This window comes from Oncorhynchus clarkii, chromosome 17 (genome assembly GCF_045791955.1).
Source record: "Oncorhynchus clarkii lewisi isolate Uvic-CL-2024 chromosome 17, UVic_Ocla_1.0, whole genome shotgun sequence".
NCBI classification, from domain to species: domain Eukaryota; kingdom Metazoa; phylum Chordata; class Actinopteri; order Salmoniformes; family Salmonidae; genus Oncorhynchus; species Oncorhynchus clarkii.
The window spans coordinates 62,905,489-62,930,188 of record NC_092163.1 but is presented as its reverse complement, the minus strand read 5'-3'; the positions used below and the strand labels follow the sequence as shown (position 1 = coordinate 62,930,188).

At 42.6% G+C, this 24,700-nt stretch overlaps 1 protein-coding gene across 1 annotated transcript; it reads left to right on the top strand.

Annotated features, from left to right (window-relative positions):
* Positions 1-6,249: 6,249 nt before the first annotated feature.
* LOC139371241 (cytochrome b-c1 complex subunit 1, mitochondrial-like) lies at positions 6,250-23,742 on the top strand. The gene is made up of 12 exons (XM_071111460.1): positions 6,250-6,435; positions 19,743-19,883; positions 20,045-20,131; positions 20,269-20,398; positions 20,696-20,894; positions 21,055-21,134; positions 21,273-21,388; positions 21,523-21,827; positions 21,972-22,057; positions 22,159-22,247; positions 22,883-22,958; positions 23,135-23,742. Exons 1-12 carry the CDS (start codon positions 6,373-6,375, stop codon positions 23,197-23,199), a joined length of 1,437 nt encoding a protein of 478 aa, XP_070967561.1. The 5' UTR covers positions 6,250-6,372; the 3' UTR covers positions 23,200-23,742.
* The last annotated feature ends 958 nt before the right edge of the window (positions 23,743-24,700 follow it).

Genomic DNA, 24,700 nt, shown 5'->3' with positions numbered 1-24,700 from the left:
TTATTACCAATCCCAAAAGGTATGACTACAAACAGCCAGAAAAGGCTACTCTCCTCGACGTTATCCTCACAAATAATCCTGATAGGTATCAGTCTAGTGTTTTCTGTAATGACCTTATTGATCACTGTTTTACAGCCTGTGTACATAATGGCTGCTCATTTAAACGACCTGTCCTGATTTGTCATAGAGGCTTTTTTTTAAACTTTAATGAGCAAGCCTTCCTTCATGAACTGGCCCCTGTAAAATGGTATAGAATCAGCTTGATTCGTCTGTCGAAGACGCTTGGACCGTCTTTTTTATATTTTCAGTGGTATTGTTAACAAACACGCACCCATAAAGAAAATGAGAATTACAGTGCCTTGCGAAAATATTCGGCCCCTTTGAACTTTGCGACCTTTTGCCACATTTCAGGCTTCAAACATAAAGATATAAAACTGTATTTTTTTGTGAAGAATCAACAACAAGTGGGACACAATCATGAAGTGGAACGACATTTATTGGATATTTCAAACTTTTTTAACAAATCAAAAACTGAAAAATTGGGCGTGCAAAATTATTCAGCCGCCTTAAGTTAATACTTTGTAGCGCCACCTTTTGCTGCGATTACAGCTGTAAGTCGCTTGGGGTATGTCTCTATCAGTTTTGCACATCGAGAGACTGACATTTTTTCCCATTCCTCCTTGCAAAACAGCTCGAGCTCAGTGAGGTTGGATGGAGAGGATTTGTGAACAGCAGTTTTCAGTTCTTTCCACAGATTCTCGATTGGATTCAGGTCTGGACTTTGACTTGGCCATTCTAACACCTGGATATGTTTATTTTTGAACCATTCCATTGTAGATTTTGCTTTATGTTTTGGATCATTGTCTTGTTGGAAGACAAATCTCCGTCCCAGTCTCAGGTCTTTTGCAGACTCCATCAGGTTTTCTTCCTGAATGGTCCTGTATTTGGCTCCATCCATCTTCCCATCAATTTTAACCATCTTCCCTGTCCCTACTGAAGAAAAGCAGTCAACCATGATGCTGCCACCACCATGTTTGACAGTGGGGATGGTGTGTTCAGGGTGATGAGCTGTGTTGCTTTTACGCCAAACATAACGTTTTGCATTGTTGCCAAAAAGTTCAATTTTGGTTTCATCTGACCAGAGCACCTTCTTCCACATGTTTCGTGTGTCTCCCAGGTGGCTTGTGGCAAACTTTAAACAACACTTTTTATGGATATCTTTAAGAAATGGCTTTCTTCTTGCCACTCATCCATAAAGGCCAGATTTGTGCAATATACGACTGATTGTTGTCCTATGGACAGAGTCTCCCACCTCAGCTGTAGATCTCTGCAGTTCATCCAGAGTGATCATGGGCCTCTTGGCTACATCTCTGATCAGTCTTCTCCTTGTATGAGCTGAAAGTTTAGAGGGACGGCCAGGTCTTGGTAGATTTGCAGTGGTCTGATGCTCCTTCCATTTCAATATTATCGCTTGCACAGTGCTCCTTGGGATGTTTAAAGCTTGGGAAATATTTTTGTATCCAAATCCGGCTTTAAACTTCTTCACAACAGTATCTTGGACCTGCCTGGTGTGTTCCTTGTTCTTCATGATGCTCTCTGCGCTTTTAACGGACTTCTGAGACTATCACAGTGCAGGTGCATTTATACGGAGACTTGATTACACACAGGTGGATTGTATTTTTCATCATTAGTCATTTAGGTCAACATTGGATCATTCAGAGATCCTCACTGAACTTCTGGAGAGAGTTTGCTGCACTGAAAGTAAAGGGGCTGAATAATTTTGCACGCCCAATTTTTCAGTTTTTGATTTGTTAAAAAAATTTGAAATATCCAATAAATGTCGTTCCACTTCATGATTGTGTCCCACTTGTTGATGATTCTTCACAAAAAAATACAGTTTTATATCTTTATGTTTGAAGCCTGAAATGTGGCAAAAGGTTGCAAAGTTCAAGGGTGCCGAATACTTTCGCAAGGCACTGTAAAAACAGGTTCAGTCCCTGGTTCGACCGTGATCTTGTAGAGTTACTCCACCTCAATAATTGCATTTGACGAAAGGCTCAGCACACGCATACTCAGGCTTACTGGCTCTCGTTCAGGCAAATGAGAAATAAGTGCACTCAGGCTATCCGGAAGGCCATAGTTAGTTAGTTACTTTAAGGAGCAGTTCTCTCTCTGGGTCTAATCCCAAGAAGTTCTGGAAAACAGTTAAAGACCTGGAGAATAAAACCTCACAGCTGCCCATGTCCCTTAATGTTGATGATGTGGTTGTTACTGACAAGAAGCACTTGGCTGAGCTCTTTAATCACCACTTCATTAAGTCAGGATTCCTATTTGACCCAGCCATGCCTCCTTGTCCTTCCAACATTTCCTCATCTCCCACCCCATCTCATGCGACTTTCCCCAATGCTTCTCCCTCTTTTTCCCTTGCCCCGCTACAAAGTTTCTCCCTGCAGGCAGTCACTGAGTCCGAGGTGCCAAAGGAGCTCCTTAAACTTGACCAAAAAAAACCCATCTGGGACAGATGGTTTAGACCCTTTCTTCTTTAAGGTTGCTGCCCCTATCATCGCCAAGCCTATCTCCAACCTTTTTAACCTGTCTCTTCTCTCTGGGGAGGTTCCCATTGCTTGGAAGGCAGCCATGGTTCATCCTTTATTTAAAGGGGGAGATCAAGCTGAGCCTGACTGTTATAGGCATGTGTTGGAAAAACTTGTCAATAGTCAACTGACTGGCTTTCTTGATGTCTATATTATGCAATCTGGATGTGACTGAAACCTTAAAGGTCTTAAATGATGTCACCATTGCCCTTGATTCTAAGCAATGTTGTGATGTGTTTTTATTGACTTTGCCAAAGCTATTGATATGTAGACCATTCCATTCTTGTAAGCCGGCTAAGGAGTATTGGTGTCTCTGAGGGGTATTTGGCCTGGTTTGCTAACTACCTTAAAGAGTGCAGTGTATAAAGTCAGAAAATCTGCTGTCTCAGCTACTGCCTGTCACCAAGGGAGTACCTCAAGGCTCGATCCTAAGCCCCACACTCTTCTTAATTTACATCAACAACATAGCTCAAGCAGTAGGAAGCTCTCTCAACCATTTATATGCAGCTGATAGTCTTTTATACTCAGCTGGCCCCTCCCTGGATGTTGTGTTAATGCTCTACAACAAAGATTTCTTCGTGTCCAAAAAACTTTCTCTACCCTTAACCTTGTTCTGAACACCTCCAGACAAAGGGCATGTGGTTTGGTAAGAAGAATGCCCCTCTCCCCACAGGTGTGATTACTAACTCTGAGGGTTTAGAGCTTGATTTCATACATGTACTTGTGAGTATGGCTAGACAGTGCACTGTCCTTCTCTTAGCACATATCAAAGCTGCAGGATAGAGTTAAATTTAGACTTGGTTTCCTCTATCGTAATCACTCCTCTTTCACCCCAGTTGCCAAAATAACCCTGATTCAGGTAACCATCCTACCCATGCTAGATTATGGAGACATCATTTATAGATCAGCAGTTAAGGGTGCTCTCAAGCGGCTAGATGTTCTTTACCATTCGGCCGTCAGATTTGCCACCAATGCTCCTTATAGGACACATCACTGCACTCTATACTCCTCTGTAAACTGGTTGTCTCTGTATACCCATTGTGAGACCCACTGGTTGATGCTTATTTATAAAACTCTCTTTGCCCTCTTTCTCCCCTGAGATACCGACTGCAGCCCTCATCCTCCACATACAACACCCATTCTGCCAGTTACATTCTATTAACCTCTTGGAACCACACCCCCCGGATCTGGGATAATTGTCATCAACTACGCTAAATAGCATTGCGCAACGGTCAAATAATCTTACTAGAAAATATTTATATTCATGAAATCACAAGTGAAATATAGCGAAACACAGCTTAGCCTTTTGTTAATCACCCTGTCGTCTCAGATTTTGAAATTATGCTTTACAGCGAAAACAATACAAGCGTTTGTGTAAGTTTATCGATATACTAACAAAACATTATGTACACCTAGCGGCAGGTAACTTGGTCACGAAAATCAGAAAAGCAATCAAATTAATCGTTTACCTTTGGGCTTCGGATGTTTTCACTCACGGGACTCCCAGTTAGACAGCAAATGTTGATGCGTTATGCCTAGGAATCCACCGGAAATCGCGGTCACGACAACGCAGATAAAAATTCCAAATTATATCGATAATATCAACAGAAACATGGCAAATGTTTTTTATAATCAATCCTCAAGGTGTTTTTCAAATATCTATTCGATAATACACTGCTCAAAAAAATAAAGGGGACACTAAAATAACACATCCTAGATCTGAATGAATGAAATATTCTTATTAAATTATTTTTTCTTTACATAGTTGAATGTGCTGACAACAAAATCACACAAATTATCAATGGAAATCAAATGTATCAACCCATGTAGGTCTGGATTTGGAGTCACACTCAAAATTAAAGTGAAACCCACACTACAGGCTGATCCAACTTTGATATAATGTCCTTAAAACAAGTCAAAATGAGGCTCAGTAGTGTGTGTGGCCTCCACGTGCCTGTATGACCTCCCTACAACGCCTGGGCATGCTCCTGATGAGGTGGCGGATGGTCTCCTGAGGGATCTCCTCCCAGATCTGGACTAAAGCATCCGCCAACTCCTGGACAGTCTGTGGTGCAACATGGCGTTGGTGGATGGAGAGAGACATGATGTCCCAGATGTGCTCAATTGGATTCAGGTCTGGGGAATGGGCGGGCCAGTGGCGAATTTGCCAATCTTGGTGTTCTCTGGCAAATGCCAAACATCCTGCACGGTGTTGGGCTGTAAGCACAACACCCACCTGTGGACGTCGGGCCCTCATACCACCCTCATGGAGTCTGTTTCTGACCGTTTGAGCAGACACATGCACATTTGTGGCCTGCTGCAGGTCATTTTGCAGGGCTCTGGCAGTGCTCCTCCTGCTCCTCCTTGCACAAAGGCGGCGGTAGCAGTCCTGCTGCTGGATTGTTGCCCTCCTACGGCCTCCTCCACGTCTCCTGATGTACTGGCCTGTCTCCTGGTAGCGCCTCCATCCTCTGGACACTACACTGACAGACACAGCAAACCTTCTTGCCACAGCTCGCATTGATGTTCCATCCTGCATGAGCTGCACTACCTGAGCCACTTGTGTGGGTTGTAGACTCCGTCTCATGCTACCACTAGAGTGAAAGCAGCGCCAGCATTCAAAAGTGACCAAAACATCAGCCAGGAAGCATAGGAACTGAGAAGTGGTCTATGGTCCCCACCTGCAGAACCACTCCTTTATTGGGGGTGTCTTGCTAATTGCCTATAATTTCCACCTGTTGTCTATTCCATTTGCACAACAGCATGTGAAATGTATTGTCAATCAGTGTTGCTTCCTAAGTGGACAGTTTGATTTCACAGAAGTGTGATTGACTTGGAGTTACATTGTGTTGTTTAAGTGTTCCCTTTATTTTTTTGAGCAGTGTATATCAACCGGGACAGCTGGGTTTTCACTAGGACCCGGAGGAAAAATGGCTACCTCTCTGTTTAGCCCAAAAATCACACAGAGCCAACAACTGACCACTTACGCAATGTGGACGTTTACGCTCATTCTTCAAAATAAAGGCCCGAAACTACGTCTAAAGGCTGTAGACACCTTAGGGAAGCCACAGAAAAAGGAATCTGGTTGATATCCCTTTCAATGGGCAATAGGGATGCATAGAAAGACAAGGGTTTCAAAATAAGAGTCACTTCCTGAGTGATTTTTCTCAGGATTTCGCCTGCAATATCAGTTCTGACAATATTTTTTACAGTTTTGGAAACTTTAGAGTGTTTTCTATCCTAAGCTGTCAATTATATGCATATTCTAGCATCTGGTACTGAGAAATAGGCAGTTTACTTTGGGAACGTTATTTTTCCAAAAATTAAAATAGTGCCCCCTAGCTTCAAGAGGTTAAAGGTCCCCAAAGCACACACATCCCTGGGTCGCTCCTCTTTTCAGGTTAGGAGTTAGGTCAAGGATAGGGTTAGGTAAAGGGTTAGCTAATGCTAAGTTGTTCGCAAAGTAGCTAAAATGCTAAAGTTGTCCATGATGACTAGCAACCTTTGGCTTGCTAGATGTTCGTTTTTGTACCGCGACCAAACGCCCTACTTTCACACTTGCCTTAAGTAACCACCTGTCTTATGTAATATACCAAACATAACACACCATACTAATTTGAGTGTCCTGGTTTTACTATATTACGTCTAGTCTATGAGACCAGGCTGAACTTGTAGGTACTGCTGCATGAGTGAAGGGTGGCGTGCGCTGACGTCACATTTTTATGTACGTCTTGGGGAACGTGCGCGCACCTGAGTTTTCTGTATTCGACAGGAAAAGATGGCAGCGTCCATGTGCCGAGTCGGGAGCTCTGTGGGTCGAGCCCTCGCCAAATCCCGTAGCGTAAGTATTCAGCAACATATTGGTGTTTCAGGGGTCTGTAAGAATAATTGGGTTGTTGGTTGGGATCTGCATTTCCTTCACGTCGGCAACTTTTACCGAGAAGCAGGCCTCTGTAGTTCGTTATCTAGTAGTGCTAGCTATCTTATTGGTATGTAGCTAACACTGGTAACGTTATGTAACCAGAGCACAGTGATGGCTAGGCGGTTAGCATTAGCTTGGAGTTAGCGCAAGGTCAACTCACTGTCAGCAAAGGCGCAATGTCTCACTGTAAAAAACCGTGACATGAGTGGGCATTTTGACATCCATGTTTAACACTTTAGTCAACCTCTATCTGCGTTGCCTTATTCGCTTTTTAAAACTAACAAGGTCATTTGACCATACTTCCGCGTTCTATTTGCCCTAACGTTAACGTTAGCTAGCTAGGTAACTGGTTAGCTACCTACCTCTGTCTTGTACAACTGGATGCGTAGCTATGCTAAATTGAACTCGCTACATAGTTAGTCGTTAATTGTGTGACCTCAGTTAACTTGAAAGTGTGTTTCCTTTGAGTCGTTTGACTTCAAACTGTGGTGTTGGGCTGCCTGGCTAGCTGGTGAAGTGTTGTTGATGGACCCTCACTAAATATAAAAATAGCCCCTCCTTACCTCCAACTTTATTAGCTAGCTAAGGTCGACTGGTGGTATGTGTGAATTGGTGGCTGTCACTGTTGTGTGGGATCAACAGTCAGCAGATCACCCCACAACTACTTTCTCTCCTTTTCTTGGTCATGATATCAAATCAAAGTTTATTGGTCACATACAGTTTTGTAAAGGACACCAGCAGCAGTATGATCTCTATTATTGAATATGTTGATCCTCTCCCTGATCCTCTCCCAGTACAGGGATGCAAACTAGTCACATTTCGGCGAAATTCGCCGTTTTTGAATCCTACGTGATTCGTGTAGATCCGATGAAAAAGGTTTGGGAGAAGCAGGGTGTTTGGATCACTACTGGCTGTAAACAAACAAGTGACACGCGTTTGGAGCAATGCTGGCTGCTGTATCCAAGGCTCAGCCAATCGTTTACAAAACAGATAGTTTACAAAACAGAATGCAGTGCAGCACGCGACTGAAGAGAGAAGAGACAACCGATTTACTAGTTACAGCCTCAGCGCGCGCTCTGGAAAGGCAACTTGCCAGTTACAGCAGCGCGTCCCCTGGACGATAACGAAGAGGTAACGTTAGGTGAGAAGCCTGACAACGGAGACGGGAAGGTAATGAAGCGTACTTCATGAGCTGTAACCGAAAAACTACTGGCATTCGGAAAGTTTGAGGGGAGGGAGAAAGTATTAGCATTGTTAACTGTCTTGTTAGCTAGATCGAATTATCCGTAGCCAGCCAGAGAAATGCTGAGCAACATTAGCCAACTTATCTGATCAAATAATTTAGTTTATGGTGTGAAAATTAGCTTGCTAATAGTCAGACAGCAAACATTAGCTATCAAACGTTACAACACCAGATGAGCTAACATTAGTAACCTAACCAATTCGCTATTATACGACTCTAAATCTCCCCCTGTCAGAATTATCCCCACATTCGCCGCCTTCATTGCTGCGACTTGCTTGAAGGTTGAGATTTCTGCTCTTCACTCCGTTGTCAGTTTAGCCTACATTTCACTGATCTTATTAGCAGAAAACATTTTTGTCTGCACTTTTCGTTATTTATTTCAATATGGCGCCCTGTGCGAACCCCCCTGCAACGCCCGCGTCCGCCCCGGAAAGATGCTGCCCATACCTGAACCTGATACTGATTTGTATTAGTCTATACATACATCTACACACATACATTAATGATTAATTTCGGTTTCCTAGCCTGACGTGAAGTTTGTTATATAGAAAGTATTTGTCTCTGATGTGTGCCACAGAACGTATTTGACTCTAGCCACAAAATTAAGGAAATAAGAACGGTGGGAGAATTCTGACAGGGGGAGTTTTGCAAATTATAACACGTTGGTTGCTTACTGGACCCTGGCAATCTGTGTTAAATGTTAACTAGCTAACGAACTAACCACTATGTTAACTCATGTTTTCCTTCTATAGTATGTGGTTATTTTTAAGAATGAGAGAATTAAGATTAAAATGAGGTGTTAAACAAGTCAATTCGGGGATCAAGTGTAGCTGGAGATGGGCCTAGCTTAAACTGGATGCCTATAGAGGTGAAAGGAACACCACACACTTTCTATCTTTCTCACTTTTGCTGGCACATTGCTTGTACATGTCTACGGGCAGAAAGTGTACAATGTAATAATGTGTAGTCGAAATACATGATTTTTGTTGTGTTGAATTTGACAGTAATGTGTGTGAGGGGGGGATTTTGCACACATGTAGACTTGTGTACTTGATCGTTGTCTATAGTGGCCACTATAATAGAGCAAAAAATAGAATGCCTGTTTGTTTCATTCTATTTCTACTTTAACTTCTTTGGGTTAGGGGGCAGTATTTGGAAGTGCCCAAAGTAAACTGCCTGTTACTCAGGCATATAATTGGTAGTATTGGATAGAAAACACTCTAAAGTTTCCAAAACTGTTAAAATAATGTCTGTGAGTATAACAGAACTGATATGGCAGGCGAAAACCTGAGGACAAAACATACAAATGTTTTTTTTTTCAGCTCACCTCTTATTACAATGGCTGGAAATGGGAATATAAAAGGTCCTCCCAGATTGCAGTTCCTAGGGCTTCCACTAGATGCCAACAGTCTTTAGAAAGAATTTCAGGCTTGTTTTATTGAAAAATGAGCTAGAATTTGTAGTTTTTCTAGGTGTCTCCCATTTTGGCTGTAGTGTTTGTAGCGCTTTCCAGTGCGTGTGCTTACTTCGTTATTTATCTCCGGTAATGGTCTCCGGTATTCTCCGTCTTAAATTGTATTGTTTATTTACATAATAGGGTACCTGAGGATTGATTAGGAACGTTGTTTGATATGTTTGGAAGAAGTTTATTGGTAATTTACGGGATTAATTTGTATGCATTTTGAACGAGGGAAACCGGTGGATTACCGAGTCTAGCGCGCCAATGAAACATACTTTTTTGGGATGTAAAGAAGGACTTTATCGAACAAAAGGACCATTTGTTATGTAGCTGGGACCCTTGTGATTGCAACCAGATGAAGATCTTCAAAGGTAAGTGATTTATTTTATCGCTATTTCTGACTTTCGTGATGCATCTGCTTGGTTGGAAAATGTATGTAATGCTTTCGTGTGCGGGGCACTGTCCTTAGATAATCGCATGGTGTGCTTTCGCCGCAAAGCCTTTTTGAAAACTGACAACACGGCTGGATTAACAACAAGTTAAGCTTTTAAATGATGTATGACACTTGTATTTTCATGAATGTTTAATATTACGATTTCTGTAATTTGAATTTGGCGCTCTGCAATTTCACCAGATGTTGGCCAGGTGGGACGGTAGCGCCCAATGATCCGTAAGAAGTTTAGATGTTTTTTTCCACAAGTGCAATATTTGTGTGTGGTCACAAGCGTTATATTATAAAGGCTGTCATGGCTAACTGCAATATTAGTGTATTGTTTTTTTCTCAAGACTTGTCATTTGCAGTAAAGTCTAGGCAACAAATAACATTGGTTTGCTTTCTTTACATTTTTTTTTAGCTGTGAGTTAACCACTTTTTATTTTACACAGAGACTGATCATGTAGATCATATTCTTTGTTTAATTCGTTAACCTGCATTTCCCCCTAGCAGGGATTTATTTGCATGTTTCAGTGCACACAAAAAAAGTGTCACCTTTTTGGGCCCTCACCAGTTTATATCCCTGCATGTGACACGAGCCTAACAGATGAGCAAAACTACTTATATGCATGCGCTGACCAACTGGCAAGTGACTTCACTGACATTTTCAACCTTTCCCCGTCCGAGTCTGTAATACCAACATCATTCAAGCAGACCTTCATAGTCCCTGTGCCCAAGAACACTATGGTAACCTGCTTAAATAACTACCGACCCGTAGCACTCGCATATGTAGCCATGATGTGCTTTGAAAGGTTGGTCATGGCTCACAACACCATTATCCTAGAAATCCTAGACCCACTCCAATTTGCTTACCGCCCTAACAGATCCACAGACGATGCAATCTCTATTAGAGGTCGACCGATTATGATTTTTCAACGACGATACCGATTAATCGTCCAATTTATTTATTTTTAATAATGACAATTACAACAATACTGAATGAATTAAGCTATTTTGAAAACGCAATTAAGGGAATTAACTGGAACGATCTCTTGTCCTATACAGACGTGGAAGCTGATAGTCAAGTTTTTCTATCCACAATCCCGACTACAATAAACGGTTTCCTAAGAAAATCTAATCCAAACCTGACCAAAAGAGCACTCTTCCTTGGCTAAATGGAGAAATCTGGAAATTGATGAAAGAACGATATTATAATCTAAAAATAGCCCTAAGATCCAAATTAGAGCATGACAGACGTAGGTTTACCATGTTGAGAAATAAGGTGATGAAAGAAATCAGACAGGCCAAGGCAAACTTTTTTTATTAACATAATTGGTGAAGCAAAGGGAAATTCTAAACTGATCTGGGAGAATCTAAAAAAGTTAACAGGGAAAGACCATAGTAACACTGCAAAAAGACTAGAAATCATGGTGAATAACAATCTAACACAGGAGGCAGTCGAAATAGCAATAGCCTTCAATTCCTACTTTATTGACTCTGTCAGGGTACTGACACAACCCCTCCACTGGTTTCTTGGGCTCAGTGCTAGTAAATTATGCAAAACCTGTCTTCATCATAAGGGAGGTTTCTGAGTCAAAGGTGAATAAGGTGATTAGCTTACTAAAGAACTCTAAAGCCAAATATGTATTTGGGCTGGACTCTACCTTTCTTAAAAACTACAAAGAGTCACTCATTGGCCCAATTACTAAGGTCACCAACACATCTATTGGTCTCGGGGTGTTTCCAAGGGTATGGAAGTCGGCCATAATAACGGCCATCTTTAAATCAGGCGACCCTGCTGACGTGAGTAACTACAGGCCCATTAGTATACTACCCGTGGTGTCAAAGGTTGTTGAAAAGTGTGTAGCAGAACAACTGATTGCCCACCTCAACAACAGCCCCTTCACATTACACTCCATGCAGTTTGGCTTCAGAGCGAAACACTCCACAGAAACGGCCAACTGCTTTCTTCTGGAAAATGTGAAGTCCAAGATGGACAAAGGGGGCGTTGTTGGGGCTATGTTTCTGGACCTAAGGAAGGCTTTTGATACTGTTAACCATGAGATTCTCATCACAAAATTGTCCAAGTTCAACTTTTCCCCTGATGCTTTGAGATGGATGAAATCATACCTTGAAGGCAGAACTCAGTGTGTCAGAGTGAGCAATGAGCTGTCGCCCACTCTTAGCTATGATGTGGGTGTGCCCCAAGGGTCAATACTGGGGCCCCTCCTGTTCAGCCTGTACATTAATGACCTGCCTTCTGTCTGAACTGGGTCTGAAGTTCAAATGTATGCAGATGATACAGTGATATATGTGCATGCAAAGAGCAAACAACAAGCTGCACAAGAACTCACTACTGTAATGGTCCAGGTTACAAAGTGGCTCAGTGACTCGTGTTTGCATCTCAATGTGAAAAAAACTGTTTGCATGTTCTTCACAAAGAGGGCAACAGATGCTACTGAGTTGGATGTCTATGTGTCAGGGGAGAAGCTCCAGGTGGTATCTGATTTTAAGTACATTGGCATCATACTTGATTCCAACCTCTCTTTTAAAAAGCACGTGAAAAAGGTAATTCAAATATCCAAATTCAACCTAGCTAATTTCCGATTTATACGAAGTTGTTTGACTACAGAGGTATCAAAACTGTACTTCAAATCTATGATACTCCCCCACTTAACATACTGCTTGACTAGTTGGGCCCAAGCTTGCTGTACAACATTAAGACCTATTCAGTCTGTCTATAAACAGGCTCTCAAAGTGCTTGATAGGAATCCCAATAGCCATCATCACTGTTACATCCTCAGAAAGCATGAGCTCCTGAGTTGGGACAATCTTGTGCAATACATCGACGCATGTCTTGTATTCAAGATCCTAAATGGCCTGGCTCCCCCTCCACTCAATATTTTTGTTAAACAGAAAACCCTAACATATGGCAGCAGATCCACAAGGTCTGCCATGAGAGGTGACTGTATAGTTCCCTTAAGGAAAAGCACCTTTAGTAAATCCGTTTTCTCTGTGAGAGCTTCCCATGTCTGGAATACACTGCCATCAGACACACAACTGCACCACATATCACACTTTCACAAAATGCTTGAAGACATGGCTAAAGGTCAATCAGATTTGTGAACATGGCCCCTAGCTGTGTCTTGCCGCTTTCCCTGTTGTCTGTAGCTGGTGAGGTGTGGAAACACTTCGTTGCTTTTATGAATTTTGTCTTGCTGCTTTTTGTTCTATGTCTGTATGCTATGTCTTGCTTGTCCTATGTTGATATTGTCTATATTGTAATTGTTTTTAATAACCTGCCCAGGGACTGCGTTTGAAAATTAGCCGGCTGGCTAAAACCGGCACTTTTACTGAAACGTTGATTAATGTGCACTGTCCCTGTAAAAATAAAATAAACTCAAACACTTATTTTAACATGCTATAATACATCAATAAAATCAATTTAGCCTCAAATAAATAATGAAACATGTTCAATTTGGTTTAAATAATGCAAAAATAAAGTTTTGGAGAAGAAAGTAAAAGTGCAATATGTGCCATGTAAGAAAGCTAATGTTTAAGTTCCTTGCTCAGAACATGAGAACATTTGAACGCTGGTGGTTCCTTTTAACAGGAGTCTTCAATATTCCCAAGTAAGAAGTTTTAGGTTGTAGTTATTATAGGACTATTTCTCTCTCTACCATTTGTATTTCATTAACCTTTGACTATTGGAGGTTCTTATAGGCACTTTAGTATTGCCAGTGTAACAGTATAGCTTCTGTCCCTCTCCTTGCTCCTACCTGGGCTCGAACCAGGAACACAACGACAACAGCCACCCTCGAAGCAGCGTTACCCATGCAGAGCATGGGACTTCTCAAACACAATGATTTCAAAAGAGAGGCTTACCCACTAACACATTTTGTTTTTGTAAATGGCAAGTTAAAATGGTCAAAGAATGTCCCATGCAGAGCAAGGGTAACAACCACTCCAAGTCTCAGTGAGTGACGTTTGAAACGCTATTAGCACGCATCCCGCTAACTAGCTAGCCATTTCACATCTGTTACACCAGCCTAATCTCGGGAGTTGATAGGATTGAAGTCATAAACAGCAGAGCTGCTGGCAAAACGCACGAAAGTGCTGTTTGAATTAATGCTTATGAGCCTGCTGCTGCCTACCATCGCTCAGACTGCTCTCTTATCATAGACTTAGTTATAACATAATAACACACAGAAATAAGAGCCTTAGGTCAGTAATATGGTCGAATCCGGAAACTGTAATTTCAAAAACAAGACGTTTATTCTTTCAGTGAAATACGGAACCGTTACGTATTTTATCTAACGTGTGGCATCCATAAGTCTAAATATTCCTGTTACATTGCACAACATTCAATAATTACGTAAAATTCTGGCAAATTAGGCGGCCCAAACTGTTGCATATGCACTGACTGCGTGCAATGAACGCAAGAGAAGTGACACGATTTCACCTGGTTAATATTGCCTGCTAACCTGAATTTCTTTTAGCTAAATATGCAGGTTTAAAAATGTATACTTCTGTGTTGATTTTAAGAAAGGCATTGATGTTTATGGTTAGGTACACACTGGAGCAACGATACGCACTGCATCGATTATATGCAACACAGGACACGCTAGATAAACTAGTAATATCATCAACCGTGTGTAGTTATAACTAGTGATTGATTATTTTTATAAGATAAGTTTAATGCTAGCTAGCAACTTACCTTGGCTTCTACTGCATTCGCGTAACAGGCAGGCTCCTCATGGAGTGCAATGTAATCAGGTGGTTAGAGCGTTGGACTAGTTAACTGTAAGGTTGCAAGATTGAATCCCCCGAGCTGACAAGGTAAAAATCTGTCGTTCTGCCCCTGAACAAGGCAGTTAACCCACCGTTCCTAGGCCGTCATTGAAAATAAGAATGTGTTCTTAACTGACTTGCCTAGTTAAATAAAGATTAAATAAAGGTGTAAAAAAAAAAAAAAATAGGCCAAATGGGTGTCCAAAAATACCGATATCCGATTGTTGTGAAAACTTGAAATCAGCCCTAATTAATTGGCCATTCCAATTAATCGGTCGACTTCTAATCTCTATTGCACTCCACACTGCTCTTTCCCGTCCGGACAAAAGGAACACCTATGTGAGAATGCTATTCATTGACTACAGCTCAGTGTTCAAAACCATAGTGCCCTCAAAGCTCATCAATAAGCTTAGGACCCTGGGACTAAACACCTCCCTCTGCAGCTGGATCCTGGACTTCCTAACGGGCCGCCCCCAAGTGGTAAGGGTAGGTAACAACACATTCAACGTGCTGATCCTCAACACAGGGGCCCTTCAGGGGTGCGTGCTCAGTTTCCTCCTGTACTCCCTGTTCACTCATGATGGCACGGCCAATGCCAATGACACAACGGTGGTAGGCCTGATCACCGACAACGAGCCAGCCTATAGGGAGGAGGTCAGACACCTGGCTGTGTGGTGCCAGGAGAACAATCTCTGTTGTGAAATAGGAAGCCGATTCTAGATTAAATTTTGGATTGGAGATGCGTAATGTGAGTCTGGAAGGAGAGTGTACAGTCTAACCAGACACCTAGGTATTTGTAGTTGTCCGCATATTTTAAGTCAGAACCGTCCAGAGTAGTGATGCTCGTCGGACGGGAGGGTGCGGGCAGCAATCGGTTAAAGAGCAAGCAATTAGTTTTACTTGTATTTAAAAGCCAGTTGGAGGCCTCGGAAGGAGTGTGGAATGGCATTGAAGCTCGTTTGGAGGTTTGTTGGCACAGTGTCCAAGTACATCACACCAGGCGGTGTCAGAGGAAGGCCCTAAAAATTGTCAAAGACTCAAGCCACCCTAGTCATAGACTGTTCTCTCTGCTACCGCACGGCAAGCGGTACCGGAGCGCCAAGTCTAGGTCCAAGAGGCTTCTAAACAGCTTCTACCACCAAGCCATAAGACTGCTGAACATCTTATCAAATGACTACCCAGACTATTTGCATTGCCCCCCTATCCCCCCTCTTCTACGCTGCTGCTACTCTGTTATCTATGTATAGTCACTTTAATAACTCTACCTACATGTACATATTATCTCGACTAACCGGTGCCCCAGCACATTGACTATGTACCAGTACCCTCTGTATATTGTCTCGCTATTGTTATTTTACCACCTCGACAACAGCCAGTGAAATTGCAGGGCGCCAAATTCAAAACAACAGAAATCCCATAATTAAAATTCCTCAAACATACAAGTATTTTACACCATTTTAAAGATAAACTTGTTGTAAATCCAGCCACAGTGTCCGATGTCAAGAAGGCCTTACGACGAAAGCACACCAAACAATTGTTAGGTCAGCATCTAGTCACAGAAAAACACAGCCATTTTTCCAGCCAAAGAGAGGAGTCACAAAAAGCAGAAAGAGAGAAAATGAATCACTAACCTTTGATCTTCATCAGATGACACTCATAGGACTTCATGTTACATAATACATGTATGTTTTGTTTGATAAAGTTCATATTTATATCCAAAAATCTCAGTTTACATTGGTGCGTTATGTTCAGTAGTTCCAAAACATCCGGTGATTTTGCAGAGAGCCACATCAATTTACAGAAATACTCATAATGAACATTGCTAAAAGATACAAGTGTTATGCATAGATCCACTTCTTCTTAATGCAACCGCTGAGTCACATTTCAAAAAACTTTATGGAAAAAGCACACCATGCAATAATCTGAGTACAGAGCTCAGACACAAAAACAAGCCATACAGATATCCGCCATGTTGTGGAGTCAACAGAAGTAAGAAATAGCATTATAAATATTCACTTACCTTTGATGACCTTCATCAGAATGCACTCCCATGAATCCCAGTTCCACAATAAATGTTTGTTTTGTTCGATAAAGTCAATTTTTGTCCAAATACCTCCTTTTTGTTTGCGCGTTTAGCCCATTAATCCAAATTCATGAGGCGCGAGCACTAGGTCCAGACAAAGTCAAAAAGTTATGTTACAGTCCGTAGAAACATGTCAAACAATGTATAGGATGTTTTTAACCAATTTTAACAAATCTTCAATAATGTTCCAACCGGAGAATTATTTGTCTTCAGAAATGCAATGGAAAGCAGGTCGCTGTCATGTGTGCGCGCATCATCAGCTCATGCCACTCTGGCAGACCTATGGTTGAATCAGCTCTCATTCGCCCCCACTTCACAGTAGAAGCCTCAAACAAGGTTCTAAAGACTGTTGACATCTAGTGGATATGACCCCATAGACACTCTGTATTCGATAGGCAATGACTTGAAAAACTACAAACCTCAGATTTCCCACTTCCTGGTGGATTTTTTCTCAGGTCTTTGCCTGCCATATGAGTTCTGTTAAACTCACAGACATCATTCAAACAGTTTTAGAAACTTCAGTGCTTCTATCCAAATCTACTAATTATATGCATATTCTAGCTTTTAGGCCTGAGTTGCAGGCAATTTACCCTGGGCACCTTTTTATCCAAGCTACTCAATACTGCCCCCCCAGTTCCAAAGAAGTTAAGAACAAATTCTTATTTACAATGACGGCCTAACCCGGACGATGCTGGCCCAATTGTGCATTGCCCTATGGGACTCCCGATCATGGCTGGTTGTGATACAGCCGGGGTTCCGAACCCCGGTCATTAGTGACACCTCTAGCTCTGCGACGCAGTGCCTTGGACTGCTGCACCACTCAGGATGTTTGTAGACCTATGTAGCCAAATTGTATCTATGATGATGTGCTATCCATTCAGGTTTTTTCTGTGTTCTGTTTATATCTGAGAATTAACCAATGATATCAGGCCACACCTGGCCATGATTAGACACCTGTGTGTGTCCTTTGACAGTATATAAACTAGTGACCCGCAGTGTTTGTCATTATACCCTGATGAAGACAGCTTGTCTGTCGAAACGTTGGTTATGAGGTTATTCAATTATTGTATCTGAGCTCCTAGTGTGCGGCTCTCCTTTTTCTTTTCCAAGTATTTTACTCTGCTAGCCAGCACCTCGTCTAAACAGGTGTGCTTTTCTTTCGCTTCCACGTACACAGTTTAACAGATGATATAGTGGATGCAGTGAAATACTAGCTCCTAACAATGACATTGAGGTGATCATAAATTGCTAAAATGCATAATATTTTGCTAAATGTCTCTTCATTCCATTACTACAGATTATTTTAGCAATTTCATACATATCCTTACACCAGAACTATCAACACAACAAAATCAACCAAACTCAGAAAAAAAGAAACGTCCTCTCACTGTCAACTACGGTTATTTTCAGCAAACTTAAGAACACATTCTTATTTTCAATGACGGCCTAGGAACGGTGGGTTAACTGCCTTGTTCAGGGGCAGAACGACAGATTTTCACCTTGTCAGCTTGCAACCTTACAGTTAACTAGTCCAAAGCTCTAACCACCTGCCTCTCATTGCACTCCACGAGGAGCCTGCCTGTTACTTGAATGCAGTAGAAGCCAAGGTAAGTTGCTAGCTAGCATTAAACTTGTCTTATAAAAAATAATCAATCACTAGTTATAACTACACATGGTTGATGATATTACTAGTTTATCTAGCGTGTCCTGCGTTGCATATAATCGATGCAACGCTGGGGGATGATTTAACAAAAGCGCTTTTGCGAAAAAAGCACAATCGTTGGACGACTGTACCTAACCATAAACACCAATGCCTTAAAATCAATACACAGAAGTATATATTATTAAACCTGCATATTTAGCTAAGAGAAATCCAGGTTAGCAGGCAATATTAACCAGGTGAAATTGTGTCACTTCGCTTGCGTTCATTGCGCGCAGAGTCAGGGTATATGCAACCGTTTGGGCAGCCTGGCTCATTGTGATCTAATTTGCCAGAATTTTACGTAATTATGATTTAACGTAGAAGGTTGTGCAATGTAACAATAATATTTAGACTTAGGGATGCCACCCGTTAGGTAAAATACAGAACGGTTCCGTATTACACTGAAATAATAAAAGTTTTGTTTTCGAAATGATAGTTTCCGGATTCGACCATATTAATGACCAATGGCTCGTATTTCTGTGTGTTATGTTATAATTAAGTCTATGATTTGATAGAGCAGTCTGACTGAGCGATGGTAGGCAGCAGCAGGCTCTTAAGCATTCATTCAAACAGCACTTTCGTGCGTTTTGCCAGCAGCTCTTCGCAAGCACAGCGCTGTTTATGGCTTCAAGCCTAATGGCTGGTGTAACCGATGTGAAATGGCTAGCTAGTTCGCGGGGTGCGCGCTAATAGCGTTTCAAACGTCACTCGCTCTCTGAGACTTGGAGTAGTTATTCCCCTTGCTCTGCAAGGGCCGCGGCTTTTGTGGAGCGATGGGTAGCGCTGCTTCGAGTGTGGCTGTTGTCGATGTGTTTCTGGTTCGAGCCCAGGTAGAGGCGAGGAGAGGGATGGAAGCTATACTGTTACACTGGCAATACTAAAGTGCCTACAAGAACATCCAATAGTCAAAGGTATATGAAATACAAATGGTATAGAGAGAAATAGTCCTATAAATACTATATTAACTACAACCTCAAACCTCTTACTTTGGAATATTGAAGTATCATGTTAAAAGGAACCACCAACTTTCATATGTTCTGAGCAAGGAACTTAAACGTTAGCTTTTTTACATGGCACATATTGCACTTTTACTTCTCCAACACTTTGTTTTTGCATTATTTAAACCAAATTGAACATGTTTCATTATTTATTTGAGGCTAAATGGATTTTTATTGATGTATTATATTAAGTTAAAATAAGTGTTCATTCAGTATTGTTGTAATTGTCATTATTACAAATACATTTTTAAAAATCGTCCGATTAATTGGTATCGGCTTTTTTCGGTCCTCTAATCGGTATCGGAGGTGAAAAATCATAATCGGTTGACCTCTAATTGTCATGCTGGAAGGTCATGTCAGGATGCGCCTGCAGGAAGGGTACCACATGAGGGAGGTGGTGTAACTCGGGCAGTTGTCATCCTGTACCTGTCCCGCAGGTGTGATGTTCGGATGTACCGATTCTGTGCAAGTGTTGTCACAGTGTTGTAGGCTAACTATCCTCTCCCTCTCTCTCCAGCCCATCCTGCAGTCTCTCCGGCGTGGTCAGGCTACGGTGACCTATGCCCAGAGCCTTCTGGGAGCTCCTGAGACCCGTCTCACTGCCCTGGACAATGGCCTGAGGATCGCATCGGAGGAGACCGGACACAGCACATGCACTGTAAGGACCTGCTGTGTCATTGATCATACAATCCAAGCAGTCATCTTGATGGATTTGGGAAACATTGCCTAGTGCAGACATTCACTTAGTCACATTTCAGATGAACCTGACTTTGTTTGGCGCGTCATGGTATCTAGCTAAGTTCCACCTCTGTCTCTCAGGTTGGGCTGTGGATCAACTGTGGAAGTCGCTATGAGACTGAGAAGAACAATGGAGCTGGGTTCTTCCTGGAGCACATGGCTTTCAAGGTACACAACAGCCCTGACATCTATGCAACCTACCTTCAGTCTCATAAGGGACTTCACACTTACTTTACTACTGTACCAGACTGGCCCAACATGGTTTCTCTTCCACCCCCCTTTTTTCCCATGTTTCTTTTCCCCAGGGGACAAAAAAGCACACCCAGATGGCCCTGGAGCAGCAGGTGGAGTCCATGGGTGCTCACCTGAGTGCATACACTTCCCGGGAGCACACTGCCTACTACATGAAGACCCTGGCCAAAGATCTGCCCAAAGGTGAGCCAACCAAACCACCTACCCAGCATAGCAGACACTTCAATGAGGCAGGAATAAGGCATGGAGACTGTTTATAAGGTGATATGTCAATTCAAGTGTGTGTACAATGGGTTGGGTTCTTATAAGCCCTTCTAATTCCACAGAGGTTGAGTGAGTGTTTATGTATCTAGTTGTAAAGCTCCTGTTTCCTTTTGGTGAATTAGTTTCTCATGCCTGTGTTGAACTTCCATTCCCATGGTCTCCAGTAGTTCTTGTCAATTGCTATGTATACTGAAGTGCCCCTCTCACGCTCTCCAGCGGTGGAGCTGTTGTCAGAGGTAGTGCAGAGCAATGCCCTGAGCGAGGCTGACATTGAGCAGCAGAGGAGTGTGGTGCTGAGAGAGCTGGAGGAGGTAGAGGGCAGTCTACAGGACGTCTGTTTGGACCTGCTGCACGCCACAGCTTTTCAGGGTACCCCCCTGGGACACAGTGTGCTGGGACCGTCCCAAAACGCCAGGTACACACACACACACAGAGCCTACAAGGGAATCCTATTGGGTCAGAGCAAGCTAGGCCAAACCAAAACACCAGGGAAACTCATACATGTTATAGAATCCTGTTACATTTCACAGCACTCCCAATTAGTTGAGCAGTAAAGGTCTGTCTCTTCCCTTCAGGACTTTGAGTCGACAGGATCTGGTAGATTTCATCAGGAGCCACTACAAGGCCCCCCGCATGGTGCTGGCAGCTGCTGGAGGTACATTAGCACTGGCATGTTAAGGCGGTATATAGAGGTATTACATGCCAATACCAACTGGCCCTGAATGTTTTTTTTATTTTTTTTGAGTGTAATTGTTGTCTGTTTGTAATGGCTCACTACCTGTCTCCTGTGTAGGTGTGACTCATGAGGAACTGGTTGGGTTGGCCAAACAGCACTTTAGCGGAGTTTCCTTTGAGTACGAGGATGATGCTGTGCCAGTTCTGTCCCCCTGCCGCTTCTCTGGCAGCGAGGTGAGGAGCGCCCCTGTTTCAGTGTGTCCCCTAATTGACAGATGTTTGAACAAGGGCACAGGTATCCCATTTTCTATTTTATTTGGAATGTTAATATGGTTAACCCTGTTGTCGTCTCCTCTCGCCCTCTGTAGATCCGCATGCGTGATGATGATATCCCCCTTGCACATATTGCTATCGCAGTGGAGGGTGCCAGTGCCACCAGCCCAGACATTGTGCCTCTCATGGTGGCCAACTCCATCATTGGCAGCTATGACATCACTTTTGGTGGTGGAAAGCACCTGAGCAGCCGCCTTGCTCGTCTGGCCTCAGAGGAGAGTCTGTGTCACAGCTTTCAGGCCTTCCACTCATCTTACAGCGATACTGGTCTGCTTGGCATCTACTTTGTCACCGACAAACACCACATCGATGACATGATGCACTGGTCACAGAACGCATGGTTAGTTGTGATTTCCAGTACATACACTCACAAACACAAAATATGGATACACTCCTAGTCCAACACTTATCCTCAGCCTGTGTCATTTTACATATTTAATTTGATAGTATTGACCTCCCTCGTTTTCTTTCTCTTTCCCTGAAGGATGAATTTGTGCACCACAGTGACAGAGAGTGATGTTGCCAGAGCCAAGAACGCCCTCAAGGCCAGCTTGGTGGGACAGCTCGACGGTAAGAGCTCTATCTCCTCATGTAGCCTGTCAGACACTTAAACACACACACACATACCTCTCCCTGTTCAACACTAACACTGCCGTACTGCTCTTGTGTAGGAACGACACCAATATGTGATGACATTGGCAGGCACGTCCTGAACTACGGCCGCCGTATCCCCCTGGCTGAGTGGGACGCCCGCATCGATGTGAGTACAACCGCCTTCCATGCACCACACACACAGCTGTTACACCCCCCCCTCTACCACCTAGAGCAGAGGTATTCAACCCCCCCAATTAACAACAATTAACCTTTAATTCATTACATTTTCATCTCTTAAAAAAAGTGTTTTAACAAATAAATACTTATATTCAGTAAAATGCTATTTTTATAATCATCTTTCTCAACGTTAGTATATTGTCCCATACAATAATCTGTACAGTTAATTTTTATATTAAAGCATAGATTCTGAACAAAAATATAAACGCAACATGCAACAATTTCAAAGATTTTACTGAGTTACAGTTCATAGAAGGAAATCAATCAATTGAAGAAAAACAGTTTGGCCCTAATCTATGGATTTCACATGACTGTGACTGGACAGGGACGCAGCTGTGAGTGGGCCTGGGAGGGCATAGGCCCAACCACTGGGGAGCCAGGCACAGCCAATAAGAATGTTTTCCCCCCAAAAAGGGCTTTATTACAGACAGTTCCCCCAGACCCGACTTTGAATACCACTGATCTAGAGGGTGCTTTTTCTGTCTCTCCCTGATCTCACTCGGCATTCTCCCCCCCAACCCTTACTGCGTTCACCCCACATTTCTCACCACCTCTCCCCCTCAGGCTGTGACGCCCAGGATGGTGCGTGACGTCTGCTCCAAATATATCTATGACAAATGTCCCGCTGTGTCTGCTGTTGGTAAGTTACCATACATCAGTATTCCTTCCAAGCAGCCTTTGCACCTTAGTCCTCTTGTCCAGGATAAAGATAGCATATAGTCTAAAAGTCCAGCTAGTGGCTACCTAGCTTGGTAATGTTCTGATTCCTCAATCCTTCTCTCATCTCGTCTTACTGTCTTTCTCTCTGTTCCACAGGCCCCGTTGAGCAGCTGCCTGACTACAACAGAATGCGCAGTGCCATGTACTGGCTCCGCTTCTAAGAACCCAATAGTGTTGCTCTCTGCGTGTCCAATGTCTGCTCTTCCTTTCACTCTCCTCCACTCCCTTACTTCTCCCATCACTGCAAGATTGATGAACTGAGGACTGCCTCAGCTCATCAGCACAGATCTGTATCGGCTCCATCAAAGTTCCCCCTCCTCCATCTCTCGCTCTCACCGCTCTATTCCTGCTATGTTAGTTTTAGTTGGTTATGAGGGAGAGAACCACTGTTGAGGGGGTGAATAAGTTCTGAGTGTTTTGTTTCCCTGTAATTATCAATAATTACTTATCGAGAAAGATTGTAATACAGAAGATTTTTGTTAATGTCACTGAGCCTTTTCATGCACCTGGTACTGTTCTGGGGAAGAGAGGGGAACACCTGAAGACATTCAGTGATACATACATATACAGTAAAATCAGGGCATTGTACAACCAGTTAATGTAGAGCAGAAGTATTTATGAATTGATGTAGTATTTTGTTTCTGTCCTATTGTACATAACAGAAGCTCTCATTCCGACAAATTGAAATAAAACATTGTAAAACACTTTGTTTTTGAGTCATTGTCCCACACACAGAATTAGATTAGTAAGACTTAATATGTTATATCCTTGTTTTGTAATTGACAAACATGTTTAGCATCTCCAGGCCTACAAGCCACCAATGCGCGCCACTTTGGAACATTACATTTAAAAGGGGGGGAAGGGATTATAAACTGACAGAATTGCTTTCAGATTGTCAAACCATGCATCATTTAGCTATTTGATTTTACATTTTAGAACCCCTTTTGGTGTAAAAAATATATAAAACATTAGATACAATATTGAAATTGGCCTTTTGAACCAAATTCCACAAACGCATTGAATAACATGAATTGCAAAGAAAATACCATTTATTTTTTGATTAAGGTTTAAGTGACTGATATAAGAAAGCTCAGGAAATATAAACTCAGTAAAAATGTCCTCAACTGCATTTATTTTCAGCGAACTTAACATGTAAATATTTGTATGAACATAAGATTCAACAACAGACATAAACTGAACAAGTTCCACAGACATGTGACTAACAGAAATTGAATAATGTGTCCCTGAACAAAGAGGGAGGGGTTAAAAGTAACTATCTGGTGTGGCCACCAGCTGCATTAAATACGGCAGAACATCTCATGGACTGCACCAGATTTGCCAGTTCTTGCTGTGAGATATTACCCCACTCTTCCACCAAGGAACCTGCAAGTTCCCGGACATTTCTGGGGGGAATGGCCCTAGCCCTCACCCTCCGATCCAACAGGTCCCAGACGTGCTCAATGGGAGTGAGATCCGAGTACTTCGCTGGCCATGGCAGAACACTGACATTCCTGTCTTGCAGGAAATCACACACAGAATGAGCAGTGTGGCTGGTGGCAGCGTTGAGCGTTGAGATTGCCTGCAATGACAAGCTCAGTCCGATGATGCTGTGACACACCGCCCCAGACCATGACGGACCCTCCACTTCAAAATTGATCCCAC